At 36.0% G+C, this 26,495-nt stretch overlaps 1 protein-coding gene across 3 annotated transcripts in view; it reads right to left on the bottom strand.

The window, feature by feature from the left end:
• larp (La related protein) overlaps positions 1–26,495 on the bottom strand; it is a 467,832-nt gene that overhangs the window by 76,263 nt on the left and 365,074 nt on the right. For all 3 annotated transcript variants that reach the window (XM_090369301.1, XM_090369300.1, XM_090369299.1), the window contains 3 exons: positions 20,364–20,476; positions 15,167–15,318; positions 6,010–6,154 (listed from right to left, as the gene is read on the bottom strand). In XM_090369301.1, the coding sequence (XP_090225427.1) occupies positions 6,010–6,154; positions 15,167–15,318; positions 20,364–20,476 (410 nt within the window). The remainder of the gene's footprint in view (positions 1–6,009; positions 6,155–15,166; positions 15,319–20,363; positions 20,477–26,495) is intronic.

Here is a 26,495-nt window from a genome sequence, read left to right as displayed (position 1 = left end):
TGTAATATTTAAAATATTTTTATTTATAATTAATAAATTTATTTATAATAAAATATTTATTTGATATTAAAATATTGAAAACAACAATGGGGTGGCATTGAACCCTGGGGAACTCTACTAATAACATTAGTCCACAAAAGAGCAGTGCCTATTGATAACCAAGCTTAGCATTAGCATTGATAGAGCATATGATACAAGAAAGCAAGCTTATGCAGCATCAGCCAAAAAAAAAAAAAAAAAAAAAAAAACCGTTCCCATTTCACCCATTCAATCCAAATGTTTGTCTAGTTCTGCATTGAATTTATTTAAGCTGTCGACTTCCACAAAGACAGATGAAAGTTTATTCCAGCAATCAACCACCCACTGGCTAAAGGCAAATTTAAACACAACTATTCTTCTTCTTCCACCTAACCATCCCTTTATCCAAAGCAGTAACTTGCCTTTTATGCAACATTGTTCTAGTTTGTACACCAGTCTTTTATGTGCAACAGTATAAAAAGCCTTCCTGAAATCCAAGTATATGATTCAAATTATTTTTTGCATCCACTTCCTTGGTCACTGAATCAAAGTAACCATTAGATCAGTTAGGCAAGAGCTCCCTTTAACAACTCCATGCTGTAAAACAGTATAATTGCATTCCTGTCCAGATAGTCCTGCATGACTTCTTTAACAAGTGACGCCATCATTTTTCTTGTAACAGATGTTAAGCTAACAGGCCTGTAATTGCTTATATTGCCCCTTGATCACCCTTTATGAATTGAGGATACATTCACACAATGTTGACAGTCCTATAAAGATCCCTCCCTCCCCCAAATCCAAGGATGCCCTCCTAATTATAGCTAAGGATTTGCTTACCTCCCTTAATATAACTGAACAGATTCCATCCACCCCCGGCACCTTGTTTTAATGATCAGCTTCAATTTCTCTTCCAGTTTCCTTTCAGTTATTACAAAGACATTTAACTCCTCATTAGTTTTATAAACTTCTGGTATCCCCTCCCTCCCCTAAAGAATTCCTTATGTGTGAATGTATATGCAAAATACCTATTCAATTTGTCAGCAACATGAGCAGAGTCATCAACAGTTAACCCACTGATATCAAGTGGCCAAATGTGATTCAACCTCTTCCTTTTATTATTAACATAAGCACAGAAGTCTTTGCTGCTATTCCTTGTCGGACTTCTCATAATCTGCCCTAGCTTGCCTAAGCTCCTTTGTGACTTGATTACAGACTAATTTTTCTTGGTATGAAAAGCCTAGTAGCCTCTATGATTACTTACCTAAATGCTTTCCATTGAGAATTTGCTGTTGATAACATCATAAGTTGATCCTGCACAGAATTTAAAAACTGCCTGAAACTACCATAGTCACCCTTAAGAAAGCAAAAGCCTTTATCCTCTAGAGTAGTTATGTCTTTAATTAGATTCCACATGAGTACACTATGATCACTGCCATCCAGTGGGTCCTTTACCTGCAGATTCTTAATGCATGAAGAACCATTGCTGATAATCAGATCAAGAGTATTGCTTCCTCTTGTTGCCTCTCTAAAATGGTGCTATCCAAAAAATCTACAAAAAGTCTTGCTAGTTTGTGAGTGACAAACCCACAAGTTCCATTCAACAGCTGCAATTAAAATCCCCAATTATAAGGCATTCTGATTTTCTAACCCACTCTAATTCTCTGTTTAGCTGCGTGATATACTCATCACAGCCATTAGACCTACAACACACAGGTATAAGCGATGCTAAATTTGAATATAGACTCAGGATTTCTAAGAGGTATAAGCTAAAGGTTATAACGATTTATGCATCAACATCGAGCCATGATGATGAAGAGGTTGAACAAATGTACACCGAAATTGAGTTTTCTAGATGAACAGAAAACTCACTACACTATCATTATGGGGGATTTCAATGCTAATGTTGTAAAGAGACAAAACAGTGCAGAAAAGGGGAACTATAGGAAATTTTGGAATTGGTGAAAGAGATGAGAGGTGAAAGATTTGTGGAATTTGCAGAATCTTAAGGAATGTCACTAATGAACACTTTTTTCAAGAAAAGGGTGAACAGAAAGTGGACATGGAAGAGCCCAAATGGATTAACAACTAATGAAATTGACTTCATCCTCACTAACAGAAGATATATTGTGAATGATGTTACTGTCCTGAACAAGGTAAATGTTGGAAGTGATTACAGAATGGTAAGATGCACACTTGATATAGATGTAAGAAAAGAAAGGAAAAAACCGATGAGTAAATAATACAAATGTCTTTGAGATAACAGAAGAGGAGAAAAAGCAATATGTACTGGAACTTAAGAACAAGTTTGAGCTCCTGCAGACTGATCAGGACCAAGGTATTGATGAGGAATATTACAACTTTCTGAAAGTGATAAAGCCCAAGAAACCTATAGGTAAAAGGAAATCCAAATAAGAAAAAATTAGTCAAGAAACACTTGTCATGATGAACCGAAGACAACAAATGAAGAGCAAGAAAAACAGACAAGGAGAAAATTGAGTATACTGAGTTATGCAAAGCCATTAGAAAGAGACTCAGAGAGAACATAAGCTGAAGAACTACACAGCGAAGACTGGAACGAATCATATTGGGAATCAGACTGTTAGATAAGAAGAAAAACACATTAATTAGGCAGCAAACTCAAGTAAAGGACATTCTTATCAAAACTAAAGAACTAAAATGGTCTTGGGCAGGACACACAGATCAAAGATATGATGACAGATGGACTAAGAAAATAACAGAATGGTACCAAAGAGGAGCTAAGAGAAAACCTGGAAGACAACAACAGCGATGGACAGATGAAATTCATGAGTTTGTGGGTAGTAAATGGATGGCCATTGCACAAAACAGAAGAAACTGGAAAGTTGCTGGAGAGGCCTTCATCCTGCAGTGGATTGAAAATGGATGATGATGATGCCTGAGTGACACGTCTCCACTATTCCTATAATGTCTACATTTGATGACTTAATCAAATTTATTTACAATGCTCCTAGCATTAGTGTACATGCAAGTATATATGCACATGTTCTTGCCCTTAGTTACCATCACATAGCCCACTTATTCCATAATGACCCACAGCAGGGCTTGAAATCCCCAACACTTTGCCTTCCAGACTGCAGCCAATTCCAATATAAACAGTGAAAAAAATCAGTTTCACCTCTGCCTGCAGCTCCAGTTAATCTATTGGTCTGTGTATACCTCCCACACAAACTAGCAGTTTTCTGACCTACCTATCACTGCCTCTATAGCATCAGCAAATATTCTTGCACTCCTTCATTCAAGTGTATCCCATCTCTGTAAAAACAGTCTTCTGTTAATAAACACAAACCATGCTAAAAAAATCTTACCCCACAAGCCTTTCACATTCCTGCCAGGGCCAAATGGATTAACAAGGCTCTCAACATGTACTTCCTCCCATTGTGTCTGGACAGAAATGCATACACTTTCAAATTCAATTCTAGCTTGCGACTTTTTCCTAGCATTGCCCTGTACTTATTAAGTCCTCACATCTCCTACCGTTAATATCATTAGTGCCAACATGCACAACAATATCACTTTTAATGCCCCTAAAAGATGATATCTGCTCTACAAAATCATTTACTTTTGTCCCTGGCAGACATACCCTGGTCCTATTCCACCTATCCTTCTCACACAACATAATTCCTGTTTCACTGATAATAGAGTTACTAACAATAACTACCTCCTGTGGGACCAGCACTTTCTGCCTTGGTGATTACTGCTGTGTTGCCTGATGCACAGGTGTGCTCTGGCATCGAGTTGGGCAGCTGAGATTTTGATTAGCCCACCTCCATTTTAATTCCTTTGAGGAATTAAACCCTACTCAAACATCCATCAGAACTCTGAGCCAGTGCCAAATTTCTTCACATTCTCTGCACCAAATGCATGCGCGCGCACACACACACACACACACACAAAGACACCACCCTTGGCTGTATCATATCCTGTTCTAGAAAGATTTGCAAACATTGCACAAGTTGCACATTTTGTTAGGCCGTGTTTCATAGGAGAATCGCCCCTTCCAATTCTTTTCTGAGCCATAGCATTCCTGCTACTTTGTGACCATTGATTTACTGCTCTGGTTTGGTGCATGATTTCCGTTTAAATAGAATTTAATTGATGAACAGTGAAAATTAATAAAATATAAAATTAAGCAAATTTAAAGGATTAATCGGCAATACTACACAAACTAACAGATTCCTAAATGCTGTTGATATTTAATACATTATCAAGTTTTATTATGTTATACCTTATGCTATCAAGTTAAAGATATACTTTATGCTCACAGTTTAAATAGTTATATCCTTACTAAAAAGTAAAATTTCTTAGCTAAAAGAGAAAAGCCCAACAAGTGATTAGAACCTTTGAGCTACTTATTTATCACAATTAAAACTCCACTATTCCACAGCATTACTAGTTACAAGCTAAGATATTCACACCAAAATACTAAATACAATATTGGTACAAATAATAAGCCTAAACTCACAAAATCACTAGCTAAATTTAAAAATAGATTAATAAACATGACTAAGACTATGGGCTATTTGTCAAACACAATTTAATAAGTTAATTAATCAAAAAGATGGTAAAATTTTCAAAAAAAAACTTATTTTTCCCATGAGCTCAAATCCTTCGTCCACACACTTGTACTCGCATACCTGAGATAAAGCAATAAAAATGCATTATGTAATACATAGTGTGATTCCAGCAATGGATATCACATAATATATCAATTAACAGAGGGTTTCAGAGATTGTTCCTAGCAGATGTAATAAAATACATAATTGATCCAAATTTCATCTACAAGATAAAACTTGTACAGTTGGTAAATAATATCCTTACCCTATGGAGTGAAATACTATTTGTGGGAAATGCTCTGTGACAAATGAGAACAAGGTGAATTTTCTTGCTATTAATGAAAGATTAAAACTCAGATGGGACTAGTACAGAACGACCAGACTTCTTGGTTTTTGGTGTTTTCTCCAGGCGTCCCCAATTATTTTATTTTATTTGTTAATTATTTTTTTTTTTTTTCAGGATACACAAATGTTCCAGTTTTCTGAAATTTTAAATGCAATGGTTAAGCCAGCAGTTTTCATCATCACTGTTTGTGCAAACTTAATTTTAATCTCAAACTAAATCAACCACATGTGGCTTTATAAAAGGCATTTGCATTTCTTTACATAATGCAATGCAGTCAGGAGCTGAGAAATTGTCTTTCTGTGTGAAAGTAGTCAGGGTAAAATACTGTCATACTTTGCAAACCACACAGTATGCAATAAACAATTGAGAATTTTTTCCTTTAGAATATGTAACATATGACAAGCTACCGAGGCAATTAAAAAACTCACTGGTTACATTTATACTATGAGAATGAATATTAAAAATTTCCAAGTACTTGAAAGCATCGTTTCTTGCAGAACACAACACCAAAATTTATTCCAAATTTTTTGAATCATTCTTAAACGAAACTTTTTCCCATGCCATGAACAGGGGGGGCTCGACATTTTTGATACACAAACACTAAAATCTGAATGTTCCAAAAATTACATAGGTAGGCTTGTGCAACAATATGACCAAAATGTTGAATTTGAAATTACGCATTTAAAAAAAAATTGCTCCCTTGATTATAAAATAAGTGAATAAATTACATTATTTAAACATGAAATATTTGATATGTACAAAACAGCTTGTGAGTACCTGGGAAAACAGGATAACTCTACAATAAATTCAAATTTATGAATGATACATTAAAAAGTACACTACTTTTGGGAGGAAGTAGAAATATATATGTAAATATGCTGTTTGAAATCGACAGACATCATTTAGCCATTTTCTTTACTTAAATTTCATTTTAGAAGAACTGAAAGTGATGGAGGTTTATAAAATCCTATTTACATAATGCTGACTTGTCTTTTTAAGCCAAATATTACAAAAAAAAAAAAAAAAAAAATTATATATATACACAAACCATACCTATATCCTTCTCTAGCATCTTCTATTGAAAGTCTTTTGAACTCTTCATACATTTTTCTGTTAAAATGCTGCCTTAAGAAAAAAGACCAAAAACGGAAAAGTGTGTTCATTTCTTGGGACTGTCCAACTCCCAGTCGTTTTCTCTCTATAAAGAAAAGTTGAGTTGATTCATGTTATTATATTCAAGCAATTAAAATGTAAACAACACTCAGTTAATGAAAGATTAAATATTTATGAACACTGCTGCTAAGAGCAGATATTTTCTATAGTTGTAAAGTTGTTCATTAAGTTATATACTGATGTTATGTTGAAATACTCTTCACTGCCATAAACTTTACATAAATCAAAGTCAATGCACAAAAAAAAAAAAAAAAAAAAAAAAACACCTGCTCCAAAATAGTTGAGATATCACTTAAAGCCAAATAAATTTCAAATTTTAGTTTAAATCATTAGGCCAATTTTTAGTTCCTCCAGTGACAGAGCTTGGGCTCACCGAAGAAGCAATAGTGTCCCCAAAAATCATTGCAAAAACAAAGCAGTGTAGTTTTATTTTCTGAAACTATTTCAAAACCTGAAGTTGAAATAGTAACCTCTATTAAATTATGCAGCCTACTAATAGGGGTTCATTATAACAGAAGATTACAAAAACTTCAAATTAAAACGTAATGTTTCCAACTGAAGTTTTTTTCTTCGAAACAACACTTGGCTGCTCTTTTCTCAAACTATTTCATTTCAATACTTGCATTGAAATAGTATCTTCTCCCCAGTTGTTTATAAAAATGATATTAATTTTAGTAAGAATTCACCTACGAAAGACTGAAATAAATGGAATGAAAAACAAAAACCACAGTACCTAAATTTATTTGCAAAGGCAGCAAGACAGAATAACATAAAAAAAAATATATATATATATATATATATATATACAGTAAACCCCCGCTATTCGCGGGGGTTACGTTCCTGAGAAATGCCGCGAGTACCAAAAACGTGAATACCGAGTTATGGCTCCCATAGTAATAAAGGGGTTCCGTTCCAAAGTATGAAATATAGAAGAAAAACTAGTCTAAAATTTTGTCCGTGTATGTATTATATTTACCTTCATAATATGACTATGTACATAAACAGTACATAGTGAAATGCAAGCATAACGCGTCGAAATGAAAATAAGAAACAATTTAATATTAAATGTAATATTTATTAGAAATTTCAAACAAATCTTTCAATCCAGCGCCTTTGCTATAGCTAAAAAACTTATCCCGCCAGTGCTATCACCAGTTTCGCTAAAGTGTTGATAAAGATGTTTTGCCTTTTCACGAATGATGAGGGAATTTAAGGGAATTTTATTTTGAGTTCGGTCTTCTATCCACTGATTTAAAGCCTTTTCCATTTTTTCTAATTTAACATCACAAGTTACAGAGCAAATTTCTGAAGCAATTAGCGCGTTTTCATGGACACTATGGCGAATTTTTTCTTCCAATTTCTTGATTGATCGTACCATTGACTTATTGATTTTATAATGTTTTGCCACTGACTAGACACTTTCACCATTAGAAATTGTCTAATAACTGAATTTTACTCGCTAATATCATCACCTTCTTTGATCTTTTCACAATTCCCTTGTTATTCGTAGCCATATTTTTGTAGGGGCTAGAAAAGAATTTGTCCACAATAAAGTCACTTTCTACCGTTAATACACTTGAAAAAGTCTGTTTACACTAACACTGCAAAACGGTAGATTTTTCACTTTTGTAAGCATATCAATTTATAAGCATATAAATTAAAAGCAAATGACGAAACCTTCCATGACAAGCACATAGCACATACTGAACAAGGATTAGCGAGAAACATCCATGCTCGCGGTTTTTGTCATCCCTCTCCCCCCACCCACTGAGCGCTATTTTGACACGGAATGATGATTCCGCCATGTTTTTTTATGGCGGAAAATGTTCACGGCGATCTAAAATTCACTTTTTTTTAGGTTTCATTTTATAGTAAATCAGCAACCGCAAATAGCGGGGGTTTACTGTATATATAAAAATGGACTGAATATATAATATAAACAGGATTATTCTGAAAAATAAGTACTCAATATTTTGACCAACCTAATGGCAGTGGAAAGGAAAGTGAGATACTGAACAACCTGAAATCTATACTATACAAGGAAGAAATTAAATTCCATCTACAAAAATGGAATTTTTGTAGATGGAATTTACTGATTTTTATCAATAAATCTATAACAGTAAAACTTCATAAAATGAAATATGGAGACCTTGTTGTGAACAAGATCCCAAAGACTGATGCATTGCCAACTGATGAAATTTGACATTACTTTTCAGGAGAACATGTGTGCCATGTAGTCGCATGCAGAAATACAGTACTTCCTCACTAAACAACAGAACAGAATCTTCTACTGTTTTAGATAATCCATGACACTGGAAGCAGAAATTCTCATCCTCCTGGTTCAGACTGTTACAGCAATCAATTTCCAAAATCAAAGTGGAAGTTTTAAAACTGCTTGTATATATATAATAAATTTGCATATAACATTCTTCAACATATTTATGAGAAATTACTTCAGTAAAGTATGAGATACATTGGACTGAAGAGCTCTGTTCAGATTTAATTACAATGGCATAGCATTTAAACAAAACAGAAAAGGTAAGGTAATGTGTTTAAAAAAAAAAAAAACAGATAAGATAATAAGCAAATTGCTTCATTCAAGCTAGAAGAAAGAAACGTGACGAAAAAAACTTTCTACATGTGTGAGGATAACATGCTTAGAATTATTGGCTTTCTTGGCCTATTTAGGATTTGGTAAACTTTATACTACACACACTGGTGTTCAAAGAAAGTGCATCACCCCCTAAAATTGTAATTGTCGTCCGAATAATGTAAGTACAGTAAACCCCCGCTATTTGCGGTATCTGTATTCGCGGTTGCTGATTTAATATAAAATGAAACCTAAAAAAAAATGTGAATTTTAAAGTGCCGTGAACATTTTCCGCCATAAAAAAACATGGGCGTGGCTAAAGTTATCTTTCTCGGTCAAAACACAGCACTCAGTGGGTGGGGGGAGATGGGTGGCAAAATCGAGAGCGTGGATGTTTCTCGTTAATCCTTGTTCAATATGTGTTATGCGCTTGTCATGGAAGGTTTCGTCGTTTGCTTTTAATTTATATGCTTATAAATTGAATAAATTTACTAATTTATAAATTGATATGCTTACAAAAGTGATAAATCTACTGTTTTGCAGTGTAAAACAGACTTTTTCGAGTGTGTTAATGGAAGAAAGTGCCTTTATTGTGGACAAGTTCTTTCTAACCCGTACAAAAATATGGCTACAAATAACAAGGGAAATGTGAAAAGATCAAAGAAGGTGATGACATTAGTGAATAAAATTGAGTTAATAGATAAAATTTATAATGGTGAAAGTGTCTCTTCAGTGGCAAAACATTATAAAATCAATGAGTCAACGGTACGATCAATCAAGAAATCGGAAGAAAAAAATCCGCCGTAGTGTCCGTGAAAACGCGCTAGTTGCTTCAAAAATTTGCTCTGTAACTCGTGATGTTAAATTAGAAAAAGCTTTAAATTTGTGGATAGAAGACCGAACTCAAAATAAAATTCCGTTAAGTTCACTCATCATTCGTGAAAAGGCAAAACTCCTTTATCAACACTTTAGCGAAACTGGTGATAGCACTGGCGGGATAAGTTTTTTAGCTATAGCAAAGGCGATGGATTGAAAGATTTGTTTGAAATTTCTAATAAATATTTTTTTTTTAATATTAAATTGTTTCTTATTTTCATTTCGATGCCTTATGTTTGCATTTCACTATGTACATAGTCATATTATGAAGGTAGTATAATACATACATAGACAAAATTTTAGACTAGTTTTTCTTATATATTTCATACTTTGGAACGGAACCCCTTTATTACTATGGGAGCCATAACTCAGTATTCGCGTTTTCGGTATTTGCGGCATTTCTCAGAAACGTAACCCCCACGAATAGCGGGGGTTTACTGTACATGGCAATATTTCTTACAGACTGCATCAGATAAGACTGACACGCAGGTGATGATGTAATATTGCATCAGCTATATAAGCAAGCTCTGCAAGAGTTGCAGTCATTCCTTGACTGAGTCAGGATGGCGAGTTATGTGCAGTTGATGGCACAAAGAACGAGTGCTATTGTTGCTTTACGTGAGGAAGGATATTCTTCTCATCATATTGCTTATAGAGTATCCTGTAATCAGTCGACAGTGAGTAGATTTCTTTCCAAACTCAAGAATACTGGTTCTATTGATAGGAAAAAGGAACCACATGCAAACGAGTCTCTACGCCAAAACAGGACCGCATTTTGAAGCACTTATACCTTAAAAAACAATATTCTCTGTCTGAGCTGAAAAGAGAATGGGAAGAACATACAGGAGTGGTAGCAAGTGCAGCAACAGTCAGAAGACACCTCTTCAAAAATGGACTTGTAGCCCTTCATCCTAAGAAAGAAGCCCCTCCTCACACAACAAATGAAAGAGGTCCGATTAATTTGGTGCAAGGAGCATATCAAATGGACCCCCGAGCAGTGGAAGTCAGTTATTTTCTCGGATGAGAAGAAATTCAACCTGCATGGCTCTGATGGGAGACATTCGCTGTAGACGTGGTGAAGAATACCATCCACTGTATGGTGTCTACAGGGAAATTCCCTACCAGCCAAATGATATGGGGGTGCATTTAGTATTGCAGAGTAGGTCATCTCCAGTTTATAAAAGGTTCCGTAAATACCAATGGATACCTGGCTGTATTGAAAGGCAAATTGCTGCCAACCACTAGAGACCATTTCAACTTGCCAAGTAACTGCATCTTTCAGTACGACTCTGCTCCTTGTCATCGGGCAAAAAGTGTAAGTAGGCACTTCTGCAGTTACTCTAGCTTCATTTCTGCATTAAAGGTTCAACAGTGATGTGTTTACATTTGTTGAAAAAATGGTTGGAAGAATGGTCCATTACAACTCTTAGCTGGCCAGGAAACAGCTGGCCGGACAGACCTGAATCCTATAGAGAACTGTCAGCATCGTGTAGAATCTGCAGTTGCCAAAAAGAAACCAAAGACCCTTCGTGAACTTCAATAAGCCATAATTCGTGTTTGGAACCATGAACTATCAGTTGATTATCTTCAGAAATTGATCTTGTCAATGCCCCTGCAGTGTGCTGCTGTCATCAGAGCCAGAGGCAGTTCAACTAAATATTAGTTTGAACCTGGTGAACTTTTCCATTTTGTTTTCCATTTAAAATGATAAACCGAAGTAAATTGAGGGCTTCTAATAACATTTCAGCCATAATTGTCATGTTTACCAAAACTGTTGTATAAAGGTTGCAAATACTCATTCTGGAATATTTTGAGAGCACCTGTCAAATATTACTTAGTTTTGCCTTAATTATTAACAAATATATTTTGTTTATATTTCTATTTGTGATGCTAGTCATTAATGTAACATAACATCACAAAAAAGAGTTAGAAATGCAAAATTCCTAGGTGATACATTTCTTTGAACACCAGTGTATATCAAAAAAAAAATCACTGTGCACCTATGCCTCAAACAATAAAACTGTCTCGTTTTTAGTAGTATTAATGTTACAACAAGTGGCCTATGTGACTTTTGAAGTATACAATGTCCCCTCAAATTTGCAAACAAGATAAGATGTGTAATGCTTGTCTACGAGCAGGCAGAGATCATTTTCAACATCTCTTGTAACTAAGTAAATACGGGAACATGTTTGTTAAGATTTTAGTAGGTGCACGGTGACATGAAAATTCTTAACAAATAAGTTTATTAAACTCGTATATAATACAGGCTCAAAACTAAACTAATTTGTTAGGAGGTAATGTTTCAGGATTCTTGCCAAAATGTCACCTGCTAGCGAATTAGTGTAGTATTGAGCTTGTATTATACATGAGTTTAATTAACCTATTTGTTAAGAATTTTCATGTGGTATAACTGCATTATTTTATTATTATATATATAGCATAAATTTTACCATATGGATAGAAACCACGTAACCATTCTTTCCGAATAGTATATTACCGTTTAGGATTGCTTTCACCAAAAGTTTGTAATTCAGGTTCTTTTTCTTGAGTTCCTCAAATGTCTTCTTTCAAAACTTTTGACTCATGAATGGGATTTGAACAAGATATCACTTGTTTAAATCCAGTATGATCCACTTTCAACAAGCCATTACCAATCCAGTGAGTGGCACTGGATCAGTTATACACAGTAGTGATCATTCATACTTTCAATTTAACAACATAAAAAGGATTTGAAAAAGGATCACTTGTTTAAATGATGGACCGGATTTGAACAAATGATCCCTTGTTCAAATCCGGTCCATCATACAGTTTCAACAAGCCATGACTAGTCAGCAGCACTGGATCAGTGACACTCAATAGTGATCACCTGTTGTACTTTCAATTTGGAAACTGTGAAAAATGCTCATATGGCTTTTCTAACCACTTCTAACCTTCATTTTAAAAGGCTGCTGATGTGATAGTTACATTTAACTAAAGACAGCCAATGTGTACAGATATGCTTCAAAATCCTTCTTATTCGGTGGCATATATCAGTTGAAATTACTTACACCCATCTTTCCTTTCAGTGCTACTTTATGACTTACAGTCATTCCAGATAGATAACAGTAAATATCCACCAAATATTCATCTACTTTCATAGGATAGCAGAAACTCCCTTTTCAGCATACAAATTAATAAGATGACAAGAATAGCCTATTACCACCAAGTGATCGAAATTCTCTTTTACTCCAGTTTTCAGACTTACCACAACAGGCACATTATGATCTTCCAATGCCAGCAATGAAAGCAAACAGTTTTTATTTGACATGATAATCATTACTTGTTGCATATGTCTCACATCCCTTTGATCTCCTGTCTTAGATTCGTGTATTTCCTGGTGGGTTTTCTGAAGGTTGCCACTGTTAGGTACCGCTTTATCAGTCAGATAGGTAGCCCTTTCCTTCTTGTCCACAAAGGTTATGTCTGGTTTGCTGTGCAGAATTGTCTTATTCATTATTATGGCGCGGTCCCAGTACAGCTTGTGGGTTGGGGTCTCTAGTACTGCCTGGGGTTCGTACTTGTAGTAGGGTACACTTTTTTTGATCAAATGGTAAAAATCATTATTATTATTACTCTTATATTATTTCTCCCTGATTGAGGGGTTTCATCCCACGAGGGGTATTACTACCACCAGACATAACCACGAGGGGTGGTTGTTATGTCTGGTGTTACTGCTGGTAGAGTAACTCTCTGACTATCCTACAGGTGTTCAGGATTGCAACTTTCTGGAGTTCCTTATAGGTGTTCTCTGGGAGACCTATTGATGCTAGGCATTATGTAGGGTCTTTGGCACAATACCAGTGGTTGACAGGATGATCAGGATGGTCATTACTTGTTACATATCCCACATCTCTTTGACCTCCAGTCTCAAGTTCGTGCACTTCCTGATTTTCTCATCATAGGTTTTCTGGAGGTTGCCAGTGATGGGCACCGCTATGTCAATCAGACAGGTGGCATTTTCCTTATTGTTGACAAGGTTTATGTTCATTCTGTTGCTACTATTATCATTATTAGAAAAGGTTACCACAATGGGATATAGTTTGGAATCCCTTTGATTACTGCCTCTATAACAATCAAAACTGGTACTTTTTCAGTCATTAATACCTTTTCTTTCTCTATTCATGCAATTTCACTAACAATGCCTATTGCTTTTGTTCTTCTACAAGCCTAATTTTTGTTATTTTGTACTGGAAAACATATTTCTGAATGTGCCTGCATGACGAGCACAACCCAGAAGAGTATGTTCTATGACATCATTGTCACCATGAATGCTACATTATCTTCTTCTTCTTCTTTTTTTTTTTTCTATGGACTTTAAGCAGCATTTATGCTTATCTGTTTGCAAATGCCCAATTGCATTTCCTATCACTTAAAATTTAAAAATCACATCCACATGCAGTACACAAGGCAAACAGGTTACCTTTTTCATCCCATATTTCTATTGTGCAACGTGCACTAGCACACTTGATGGCCAATTTTTAAATGAAAATAAGAAAAAGTTGTTAAAGTTTTAAAATATTTCAAACTTTAATGTAGTTTTGCTATTTTCTTGCAAAAAGAAAAAAAAAAACTCTTTGTTGCCAACTATATTATGTTGGTGAGATAGAGAAGGAATCAAATTTTAGTTAAAAGGACAGATTCTATATTTTAAATCCAGAGAATTTGCAGTGGACAATATACTGTGCCAACTAAGCTGTTCAGCACACCCGACATTAACAGGAATGGAATTATATATGTCGTATGCTTGGTAGTTCTTCTGTACGAAGCATTTTAGCATTAGACATTATACAGTTAAAGTAAACATTTTATTTTCCATTAATAAAAGCATGCTATTGTTAAATGCTATGTAATTGAGTTATTATGGTTGGGGGATGCACATGTTAATGCAATTATGTGAAGTCTTTGGTCTCCCCACTATATCTTAAAGGATCCTTAGCATTTTTAGATTCTTACTTCATCCTTTGTTGGTCAAGAATAAGTCTTTAAATTTAATAAACATGCAAGAGCGGTTTTTTTTTTCTTTCCCCCTCATATTTAGTGGTTTATTTTAAATCTATAACCATTATTTTCTTGTATACACTATCTTTTATTTTAATAAACCAATTTTAATTTTGTATTAGCCTATTTCAGTCAGTAGACACTAGATTCTTATGCTATACTACATATAGTACATATGCTACATATGGTTTGAATTAATCTATTCACACTACACATTAACTTAATATATATACAATTTAGATTATTAAATTTCAGTTGACTTTACTTATTTTTTAAACAATTTTTAAAGTGAATACTGTATGGTTTATGCATCAACACACTTTAAAAATAGTAGTGTCCAACTGAAATGAAACAAGATAAAATTGCACTAAGTGTATAACAAAGCAACATGGGAAGTAAATATTAGGCTACTGTAACTCTTCTGTAACATAAAACAGGTAGGCAAGAGATTTGGTATAAAAAATGTATAATTATTTTATAAAATCAGCAGAATAACTTTCAGCCACACAATGCAGCTAACAAAACTAAGATTACCTTTCAGGCAACGAGCTCTGAACTTGTGATAGCCTTGTTGAGTAAATCCATTCTCTTTGAGTAATGCATGACTGGGGTGCTCAAATGTAGGAAGTGACTGTGGTATGCTACCATAACTAGTTGATAAAATACTCTCAGTTGGTGTACCTTCACTGAATTAAAAAAAAAAAAAAAAAAAAAATGTATATAAATATTATTATTTGTTTAAAATCATAACCAATACAACAGCAAACATGCATTAAACAATATGTATAAATTTCTCTTGATACATATATTACAGGACATAATTTTTTTTTTTCCCAAATTAACAACTGCAAACATTCCCAATTCAATCCCCACTAAACTTCAATGGAATCCATAGAGAGTATTGCTCAAATTGTCTTTTCTATTTGTTATGAGAAGTATGATGTAAAAACTAAGCCATAAGACAAGTAAGCACCTCCAAAATAGATGGCAAATACCCAGATATTTTAAGGGAGGTTGCAAAATAGTGCATCAAACCATTGATGTTAATGACAGATTTAGTGGACTGAGGAGTAATCCCCAGGATCAGAGATGTGACAATGTATCACCAATCTATAAAGATAGTCCTAAGAGTGAATTGCATAATTACAGACTACTCAATCTGATTTCAATGGTAGGAAAAGCCATGGTTGCACCAATTAAGAATGCAATAAAAGATCACCTAAATAGAAATGGTTTTCTCAAAGTTTTTAAAGGGAAAATCTTGTCTGACTAATTTGATAAACTATTATGGCAGTGCCACCTCCGACCTCAGAACAGCCTAGGTTCATGGAATGGACTCAATGAGTTATTGAAAGTGTTACACATGGAAGCTGATCTGTGTTGAATCAATTGCTCCCCACAGCTTCCCAAATCTCTACTCTCATTCCAAACCTGGGAAAAACAAAAGATTTGTCTTGCTGTTTCATCTGAATTGCATACACATAACATCTTACATATCTGTCCATCTGCTTTATATCACACTGTAAAAACACGTGATCTGAAGGAGAGCTCCATATCATAGAATGCTTCTTGAGCATATATGGGATGAGGCTTGGTCCGTGTCATCCCACATCTCCAGATCTCACTCAATTGGTAGAGATCTGGAAATTGGGGAGACTATCACACAGTTGTGTTGAAAAAAAGCCGTGAAGTAGGGTTGAATTTGAAAGTGTCTGCAATTCTGCCCAGACACGATAGGAGGGAGTATATGATGAGAGCCTTGTCGATCAATTCGGCCCTGGAAAGATTGTGCAAGGCTGAAGGGGTAGAATTTTTTTCAGCCTGGACTGTACTTGTTAACAGGAGAGATTGCTTCTACAGGGATGGGATACACTTAAATAGAAAGGGTGCAAGAATATTTGCTGATGCTATCGAGGCAGTGTTAGGTGGGTCGGAAAACTGCTAGCTTGGGGGGAGACAAAGACTAATGGATTAACAGTAGCCACTGGCAGAGGTGAAAGAGATTCTTGCACTGCTTCTATTGGAATGAGCAGAAGCCTGAAAAACAAGATGCAGGATATTTCAGAGACTGCTGGAAGTCATTGCGGTACAAGTAAACACATGGGTTGTGTTAGGGTAGCTAAGAATAGAAACAGGTGCATGTATACTTGCGTGTACACTAATGCTAGGAGTTTAGTAAATAAATTTGATGAATTTGAGGTATTACTCAAAACATCAAAGGCAGATATTGTTGGGATATCAGAGACGTGGTGTCACACAGATATAAGGAATGCAGAACTGGAATTTGGGGAGTACAACGTCTACAGAAAGGATAGACAGGATAGGAAGGGAGGAGGGGTTATGCTATTAGTTAAAAAACACATAAAATCCAAGGAAGTGAAGCCAGTTGACATCGCTGGACAGTGCAGTGTTGAGTCAGTTTGGTGTGACATAAGCATAGGTAAATCAAAATTGAGAGTAGGAGTGTGCTATAGGCCTAATGACTCTGATGAGTATAATAAGATACTGTACAGGGAAATAGAATGGGCCAGTAAATCAGAGAGTCTTATAATGGGGGATTTTAATTTCCCAGATATTGACTGGAATTTGTGGGTTGGTCACTCACACACTAGCAAGGCTTTTGTGGATTTATTGGATGATTGTTTTCTACATCAGCATGTTCGGGAGGCAACTAGAGGGAGTAATACTCTTGATCTGATTATCAGTAGTGATTCTTCATGCATTAGGAATCTGCAGATAAATGAACCACTGGGTGGCAGTGATCACAGTGTGCTGAAGTGGGATTTACTCAAGGAGGTAACTACCATCAGAGGTAAAGGGAAGGGTTTTTGCTTTCGTAAAGGCGACTATGATGGTCTGAGACAGTATTTAAATTCTATACAGTGGGACCAACTGATGATGTTACCAACAGCAAATTCAAAATGGGAAGCATTCAAGGAACTAATCTTGGAAGCTACCAGGCTTTACATACCAACCAAGAAATATTGTTCAAGGTTCAGGCCTAAATGGTTGTCAGATGAACTAATGAGACATATGGCAGAGAAGAAAAATGCATGGGATACATACAAATTAATGGGTGACGTGGAAGCCTATGATAGATATAAGTTGGTCTGTAACCAAGTCACAAAGGAGATTAGGCAGGCAAAGGCAGATTATGAGAAATCCTTGGCAAAGGATGCAAAGAAAAACAGAAAAGAGTTCTTTACCTATTTAAACTCAAGAAGGAAAGGGATGAATCAGATTGGTCCACTGGATGTTGATGGTTCAACAGTTGAGGATCCAGCTCAGGTGGCTAACAATTTAAACGAGTATTTTGCATCTACATTCACACATGAGGAGTTATTCAGGAAGGGGAATGTCGTAGGTGAAGTAAACATTGGCAGTGAGCTAGATGATTTTCTAATAACTGAGAGGAAAGTGGAGGAGAAATTGTTGAGGATAAACATAAAAAAGGCACCTGGGGTGGATGGGATCTATCCAGTTATATTAAAGGAGGCAGCAAAGGAAGTAAGCAAACCCCTAGCCATAATTATGAGAGCTTCTTTGGACTCAGGGGAGGTACCCATGGACTGGAGATGTGCAAATGTAACCCCAATTCACAAAGGAGGATCAAAGGCTGACACAAGTAATTATAGACCTGTTAGTTTAACTTCGGTTCCAGGAAAATTAATGGAGGCACTGGTTAAAGAAGCACTGCAGGATCATCTGGACAAGAATTCAGTTATAGCTCAGACACAGCATGGGTTTGTTAAGGGCAGGTCTTGTCTGACCAATTTGATTGGATACTATGATGTAGTCACAAAAGAACTGGATGCAGGGAATAACTTTGATATTATATATTTGGATCTTAGAAAGGCTTTTGATACTGTTGCGCATGGAAGACTGCTGCACAAATTGGAGAAGTGTGGCATTCGAGGCAAATTGCTGCTATGGATAAAGGGATGGTTGAGTGGCAGAAGACAGAGAGTGGTAATCAATGGACACTGCTCAACGTGGACTAATGTTATTAGTGGAGTTCCTCAGGGTTCAGTGTTGGGTCCATTGTTGTTTTCTGTATTTATAAATGATATTGATGATGGTGTATCAGGCTTAATGTCCAAGTTTGCAGACGATACAAAGGTTGGCAGGGTTGTTAAGGACACTACTGATACTATGCTGCTGCAACAGGATCTGGAAAGGTTGAGCAGATGGGCTGAGAGGTGGCAAATGAAGTTTAACATTGACAAATGTAAAGTACTACATATGGGAAACAGTAACCCCAGATCAACGTATCAACTCTGTGGTACTACGCTGACAGTGGTAGAGAATGAAAAGGACCTGGGGGTAATTGTGCAGGCAGATATGAAGTTCTCTGAGCAGTGCAGACGAGCTGCAAGAGTAGCTCGTGGTGTCTTGTCAATGATATACAGGAATTTTTCTAGCAGGGACAGGGATGTGATTATTCCCTTGTATAAGGCATTGGTCAGGCCACACCTTGAGTACTGTATACAGGTCTGGAGGCCTCATTTCAAGAAGGATGTAGAGCTGCTGGAACGAGTACAGAGAAGGGCAACAAGATTAGTGAATGGAACAAAGGGTTGCTCTTACGAAGAAAGGCTTAAGTTTTGCAAATTACAGAGCCTGGAGACTAGGCATCGCCGAGGTGATCTGATAGAGGTGTACAAGGCTTTGAATGGCTTGAGCATGCTCAATGCCGATGGGATTCTTCCTCTTGCTCAGAATAATCACCTGAGAGGGCATAAATTCAAATTGAGGAAGGACGGATGTCGGATAGATGTGCGGAAATTCGCCTTTAGCCAGCGGGCAGTTGGTTTGTGGAATAGACTTCCATCGCTTATTGTTGAAGTTGATAGCCTAAACAAATTTAAGGCTCAGCTGGACAGGTATTTCGAACGAATTGAGGGGTGAAATGGGAGTAGTGGTTGTTTTTTTTTTTTTTTTTTTTTTTTTATTGGCTGATGCTGAATAAGCTTGCTTTCTTGCATCATATGCCTCTACTAATGCTAATGCTGGTAGGCTGAATTCACTCATATTCCTGGAACCAGTTCTGTACAATTTGTTCTTGTGACACAGTACATTATCCTGTTGGAAGAAGACATTTGCAGATGAACATGCTTTAGGCTAGTCAGAAAAAACTTCCAAATAAACTATAGCAACCAAATGTTGCTCCACTGATATCATGGGACCCAACATGCACTAATAAAACACTCCCCACCATCACACTACCACCAGACAGCATTGTTGACACCTAGAAGGATGAGTCAAAGGACTTACTGTTTTTACCACATTCTGGTCCTCCCATCAAAATGAAACAGCTTGAAATAGGATTTGAAAGACGAAGTATATTTTTCCACATCCCCACTATCCATAGTTGGTGCTTCTGAGCGCGCTATAATTATACTTAGTTTTTTTAATGACTACCAAAACAGTTCAATTACAAAAATATGCAAATATGGGTTACTTTAGAATCCTGTAATTATAATGCCCCCCCCCCATTATAATTACAGGATTCTAAAGTAACTTTTATCTTCTAAAGGAGATAAAATAAAAATAACAGATAAATTTAAAGAGACAAATTCCAATTACAACTTGTTATAGGTACAACTTAAATGAATTAGAATGATCAATGAGATAGCTGCAAGAGATGGTAAGATATTTTTAGACTGAAAGGCAAAAATTCTCCTTTTGGAGGAAATTACATGTGGAAGCAAAAAGAAATCATTAACATTACCTCAGTGAATTGGTGCGAGATCTAGGCCTGTGTTCTCGGACATCCATAACCCATCCTACATGATGTTCTACAGGTGGATTATTACTATGTTTTGTCTTCTGCTTGCGAGGTGTCTGCATTAGAAACATTAAGAATGGGTTATTTAATCTGAGCATAAAAATATATGATGTGTGATCAAAAAGTCCAGTGACTCACTTTGTATTTTGAAATCAGTATTTTGTAATAAATTGCACCTTACCATAACATGTTTGGTGACTGATCTAGATCATAGAAACACACAAACCACTTGTTTATCTGTAATCAGGCTGAAGTAGTGCAGGCTGAACAGGCATTGTTTCATTGCATTGTGGTTTGACCTAGCAGCAAATATGCTTCAAATTTTGTTTTGAGGAAAGCACAATAGACAACCATGAAAATGTTAAAAACAGCTTTTGGAGAAGATGCTATGTCACCTGATGGCTTTTTTGAAGGTTTGCAAAACCACCTTTCAAAAAAGGCTTGCAAAAGCGCTATTCAAATATTTAAAAGAGGGATGCTTGTCTATTGAAGATGATCCTTGCTCTGGCTGCTATTCAACTTTAAAAACCAATAATTCAATTGCACCCGACTGCGATCTGTCAGGAGTGATTAATATTAACAATCTGTGAAGATGCTAAAGAAATTGGTATTTCTTATGGGACATGTCAATAAATTTTAACACAAGATTTGGGAATGCGACTTGTTCCAGCCAAGTTTATACCTTGCTTCGCCACCAAAGATCACAGAGTGGCAAGTTCTCACATCAAGGTCTTCTTCAATGTGCTGTGTGGTGAGGTGGCCCATACTATGTTACTTCCATCATTACTGTGACAACTGTAGACATATGACTATGACCTGGAAACAAGGGCGCAGTTCTCTTATTTAAAGATTATCTTCTTCAAGGCCTAATAATCAAGATGCACTCAATCAAATGAAGATTATCGTTGCTTTATTTTTTTGGCTCACAAGCAATGTCATTATGAATTTGTCACACACGGTCAAAACAGTGAACCAAGAATACTTCAAAACATAACAGTTAAAGTAACAGCATGAATCTGCCTGGAGAAAATAGATGGAAAAATGGGCTTTAGGAAATTGGCACTTGTATCATGACAATGCCACTGCACACTTTGTGATTTCAATTCAAGAATTTACTGCAAAGTATGCCACATGGTCTCCAACTTAATGTCCCTTTTATGGTTACATTTATAATGACTGAGGAATCTATCCAGAGCATATTACAGGAACTATTATCAATTCCAAAAGAAGCCTATTAGGAATGCTTCCAGAAGTTACAGAAGCACTGAAATTGGTGTACAGCAGTGTCAACGAGACCCATAAAAATAACTAGCAAGTTTCATTTTTCTAAATATTAGTTTAGTTCCTGAACTTTTAGATCACACGTCGTGCATATAGTTTCGTTGTTAGTATTCACTCTATAAAGTTCATATTTTAAACCACTCATTTAAGTGGGCCATTATTAGTTCAGTTAAATGAGTTAAACATTCTTTCAATATTTAAAATTTTTGATATTTCAAAATTGCTATCCCCTTGAAATTTTTAATTAAAATTGGCATATTTATAATAGTTTGTTTTACACTTAAGTGTTTGTCTCTAACAGACTTTTTAAAATGCAGCATACTCAATAAGTCTGTCAGATCAACTTTATTGCAAAAGCACATATACAGTGTGTCACAAAACTATATCCTAAGAATTGTAGGAGTTTTTATTCTTTTACAGCTCTTAACTACATTTGAAAGATCAATACTGCATAGAACCCACAAGACAAAGTTTAAGTAGTGTTGCTGCACGTAGCCTGCATCATTAAATAATACATCCAGAAAAACCTGAGCCTGACCAAAGATCCACTGGTAAAACACAAGAGATACCAAAAGAAGTTTTTTTCTGTTGCACAATGGAAGCACATGGATGATCCTGCAAACTAGTACATTCCATTTAAAGCGCCTGAGCCAACCACTACCTGTGCATCTGCACATCCGTGGCTTGTCTCATCATAGATTGGCATCAGAGTAGAAAATTTGAATTTAGTAAAAAAAATTAAAACTGAACTCAAGTTTTTTTTCTTGGCCATTTAGCCCGTCCTTAGGAATAATATGTCTTATTCTCTCACATATCTTGATAAGGACGGTTTCCATCCCCGCCTCGTGGAGACAGGCCACTACTATCTAATAAACTTTTCCTTTTTCTGAAAACTGCACTTACAAATTCATTAAAATAGTTAAAATTTCTTCTACATGAAAACAGAACACTGAGACAATCCCGCTCCATCAACTCACCAACTGAGCATTCTAAAATATTTATAAAATTACAATATTGTACACAATCTATCATTATATGCTCAGAAGTCTCCACCCCGCCACAGGTGCAGAGATCAGAATCTCTAAGTCCAAGTTCAAAAAGCCTTTTAGCTAAGCCATGACCAGTCATCAAAAACATAGCGTTTAAGCCAAATTGGAGCCATGGTTTAATTTTCAAATTAATAATTTGAACCGATGGTAAGAACATAAGACTGTCTTCCTTTTTCTGAATTTTGCCAATTTAGTTGCCAGAGATTCTCTATTTCAAGAATGAACCTTTTCTTTTCCAAATTTAAATCAGTTCTTGAATACACATAGTCTTCTTCAGGACAGGAAGAAACTCCTAGTATTGTCTTCCTTATATTATTCTTAGTATAAAACATCATTCCAGCTAATAAAACATTATATAAAGCTGGAATCCTGCCCGCAACCACCTGTAAAGCGTCAGTCAAGACTGTACAACACGCCCGAGTAATACTTAGTAAAACAAATCGTTGAGCTTGAGACATATTTTTGTACAAGTGAATTTTCTATTCGATGTACCCAAGCCCCGGAGGCATAAGTAATGATCGGGACAAATACGCAATCATACAATAAGTTCAATGAACGTGCCTTAATGCCCCAGTCACTCCTCACAACCCTCCTGAGCTTGGAATACAGTACTCTCACCTTATTTTTCAAGTACTTTATATGTTCTGTAAAATACAATCTTTCTTCAAGCATAACTCCCAAGTATTTCACTACTCTAGCATATCGCACAGCCTCTACACTCAGCCGAACAGTGGGGGGACGATTTATACTCAGCTTACCCTTAAGCAACATTTGGACAGTCTTAGTCATAGATATTTCCAATCTATTTTGCTTACACCATCCGTCCAGCGAGTTTAGAACTATTTCAGCTCTTGTCTCTAACTGAAGACGGGAATCACCATGGACCAATAATACAAGGTCATCGGCATACGCTATACTCTGTACACCTTCAAAATTATTCTCCAGGAATTCGTCCATGACGATTTTCCAGGCAAAGGGTCCAACTACAGAACCCTGAGGACATCCTCGACTCACTTTTTTAGTAACTTGACAATATTTATTTCTAACCAAAATAGTTCTATCTAGAAAGTATCTCTAAAAATTTCTAAAAACACAATAGAGATTCATTGAACATTGACACTTCCTTAATCTAGCAAGCACACTCTCCCACCAGAGCCAGTCAAAAGCCCCCTTGAAGTCAACAAAGATTGCAAGTACATATCTTGCACCGCTGAATTCCACAATCTGGGTTAGTCCATAGGCAGCATCTTCTGCACTCTTCCCCTTCTTGAAGCCCTACTGGCTTAAGGAGGACATGGACTTATTTTCATATATAATCATTAATCGGTCTATAATCAACCTTTCATAAACTTTACCCAAGACTGATAGAAGAGCGATGGATCGATATGCACCAGTATCGTTCAGCAATCTATCTGTGCTTTTAATTATTAACCTCACACGGGCTTCCTTCCAGCTCCGCAGAAAGGCACCGCAATCCAAACATTTATTATACAATTTCAGGAATGTCTCAGGACTCAACAAAAATACCTGTTTCATAACTTTAACTTCAATTTTGTCAGGACCTGGTGACTTGCCTTCCTTTGCCCGGTCCATCGCCAACGTAACTTCATCCATAGAGAATTCTTCTTCCAGTACTTCAGAGTTATATTGCATATTCTGTTCTTTCATCCACAACTGTAGCAGAGTGGAAACTCTTTCATCAATCTCAGGAAAAAGATCATCCAGTGTCCTGTTAACTGAGTCTTGCCAATTTAAAGTTTGATTATCATCAAAACCAATAGTGCTAGTTATATCTTGAGCTCCCTTTTTGTTAATAATAATATTAAAAATTCCCCAAGGGTCTCTGGATCCTTGCTCCTTGACATAAGTCTCCCAACAAGACCTTTTAGTTTCACTAATAACCTTACAATACTCCTTCCGTTTATTCCTATAATTAGCCAAATACCCTGCCAGTAAGTCAACATCTCCGAAAAGCCTGTGCCTTTGATATTGCCTTCTAAAATTATTGGTCTGTTTTCGTAAGACTGTCAATTGTTCAGTCCACCAAAAGACTGGTCTACTTTTAACATAACTTTTCTTAAAACATCTATTACAACAATTAATTATTATATCACTCAGTGTATACACATATTCATTAACATCAAGATCTTGCCAATTTACAGTATTTACCATATTCAAAAATATTTCATTGAACTTTTGCCAAACTACATTTTTAATACAATATCGTTCAATATCAAATGTAACTCGAGCTTCATTAATATTTTCAATAGAAAACAATATTGCATTGTGATCACTTATGGTGTAGCCCTCAACAACTCTCCAACTTTTAATTTTATTCTTAACTGCACCAGTTGCAAGCGTAAGATCAATATAGGACTGGCCATTGGCGGTAGAGAATGTAGGTGGATGCCTTTCAGTATTCACAATCTCAACCCCGGAGGCAGCTATAAATTCTTCAAGTATATAACCTCTATCATCAGTATTCTCACCGCCCCATAAGGGAGAATTAGAGTTAGAGTCTAAAGACATGACCAACTCACAAGAACCAAGTAGTCTTTGAACTTTTTCCAAATATTCCACTTCAGGAAATATAGATTCTGCATGCTGACAATACTGTGATACCAGTCTGTACTGCAAACTAGTACAGACAACAGTAAAGCTATCTGACACACTTTCCAAGAGCACAAGTCCAAGCAACCCCTGTGAAAATAACAATAGATGCTGTTGTCAGCCATGTTGCTGTGTTGTAAATTCTCAAACAGTATCTAAGTTCTTCCCATTGCCACTAGATTAATTTCCAGGATTAAGGAATAACTATTAGGTGCTGTTGTCAGATACTTCAAGTGGATGACATATGATAGCTTGTCAGCTTTTGTACCTTCAGAATATCATTTTCAGTTATTAAGCCAAATTTCATCTCATTAGAGCGGAAGGTACATTAGAGCGGAAGAACCCTGTATACTCTCTGTGGACAGGTTATTTTATTATTATTATTTTTTTTTTTATACAATCCTCCCATTTAGCAGTCAACAGAAATTGCGTATCCATCTACATAAAATCTTACAAATAAACATCTTCAAGGATCAGGTAACCGAGAGTTTCACATATACACAGAAGAAGACAGAATAAACCCATATCCATCAAACTCTTTCTAAGAATTTCCACCTAATCCAAGTTCATAAGTTCCAACACCAGATGCATACAGCAAGACGAGTAGCTTACACAGATCAATGAATGTTAGGAAAAGCCTTGTTTCTGCAACATCTCATTCCATGCAAAAAACACTTATCCCATACTTTCCAGAGATAACAAGAAGGCAGGCTTCCCCTTCATAGCCACTAGTGACTTCCTGGCATCTATTAATGATATATCAACTTTAGCGGCTGTATCTTCAATTTTCATCTTATGATTGGCCCAATTAATGTTTTTAATGGGAGACAAGTTCATATATGTTGGCATGCCATCTCCCGCACCTTGCATAATTCCCAATTACATTATATCCATATTTTAGACAACTGTATCATTCAGTTAACTGACTGCTTGTTAAAGCCTTTCCACTGTATGCTTCAAGCATCACCTCTGCAGTTTCTGGGACTTAGAAGAGGCGAAACTTTTATTTCTTCAATAAAAGGCAAAAGTATGGCTTTTCAGACTGAAATAAAAATGAAATATGGATCATGAATAATATTAATATTCTGCAAATCTTTGTTCAATGGTGAGACATTCTAAAAAAATAATGAAAAAT

The sequence above is a fragment of the Mastigoproctus giganteus genome, chromosome 3 (assembly GCF_048544385.1).
Source record: "Mastigoproctus giganteus isolate SK-2022 chromosome 3, ASM4854438v1, whole genome shotgun sequence".
Lineage (NCBI taxonomy): Eukaryota > Metazoa > Arthropoda > Arachnida > Uropygi > Thelyphonidae > Mastigoproctus > Mastigoproctus giganteus.
The sequence above is the reverse complement of the archived record's forward strand: the minus strand, read 5'-3'. Positions and strand labels throughout refer to the sequence as shown.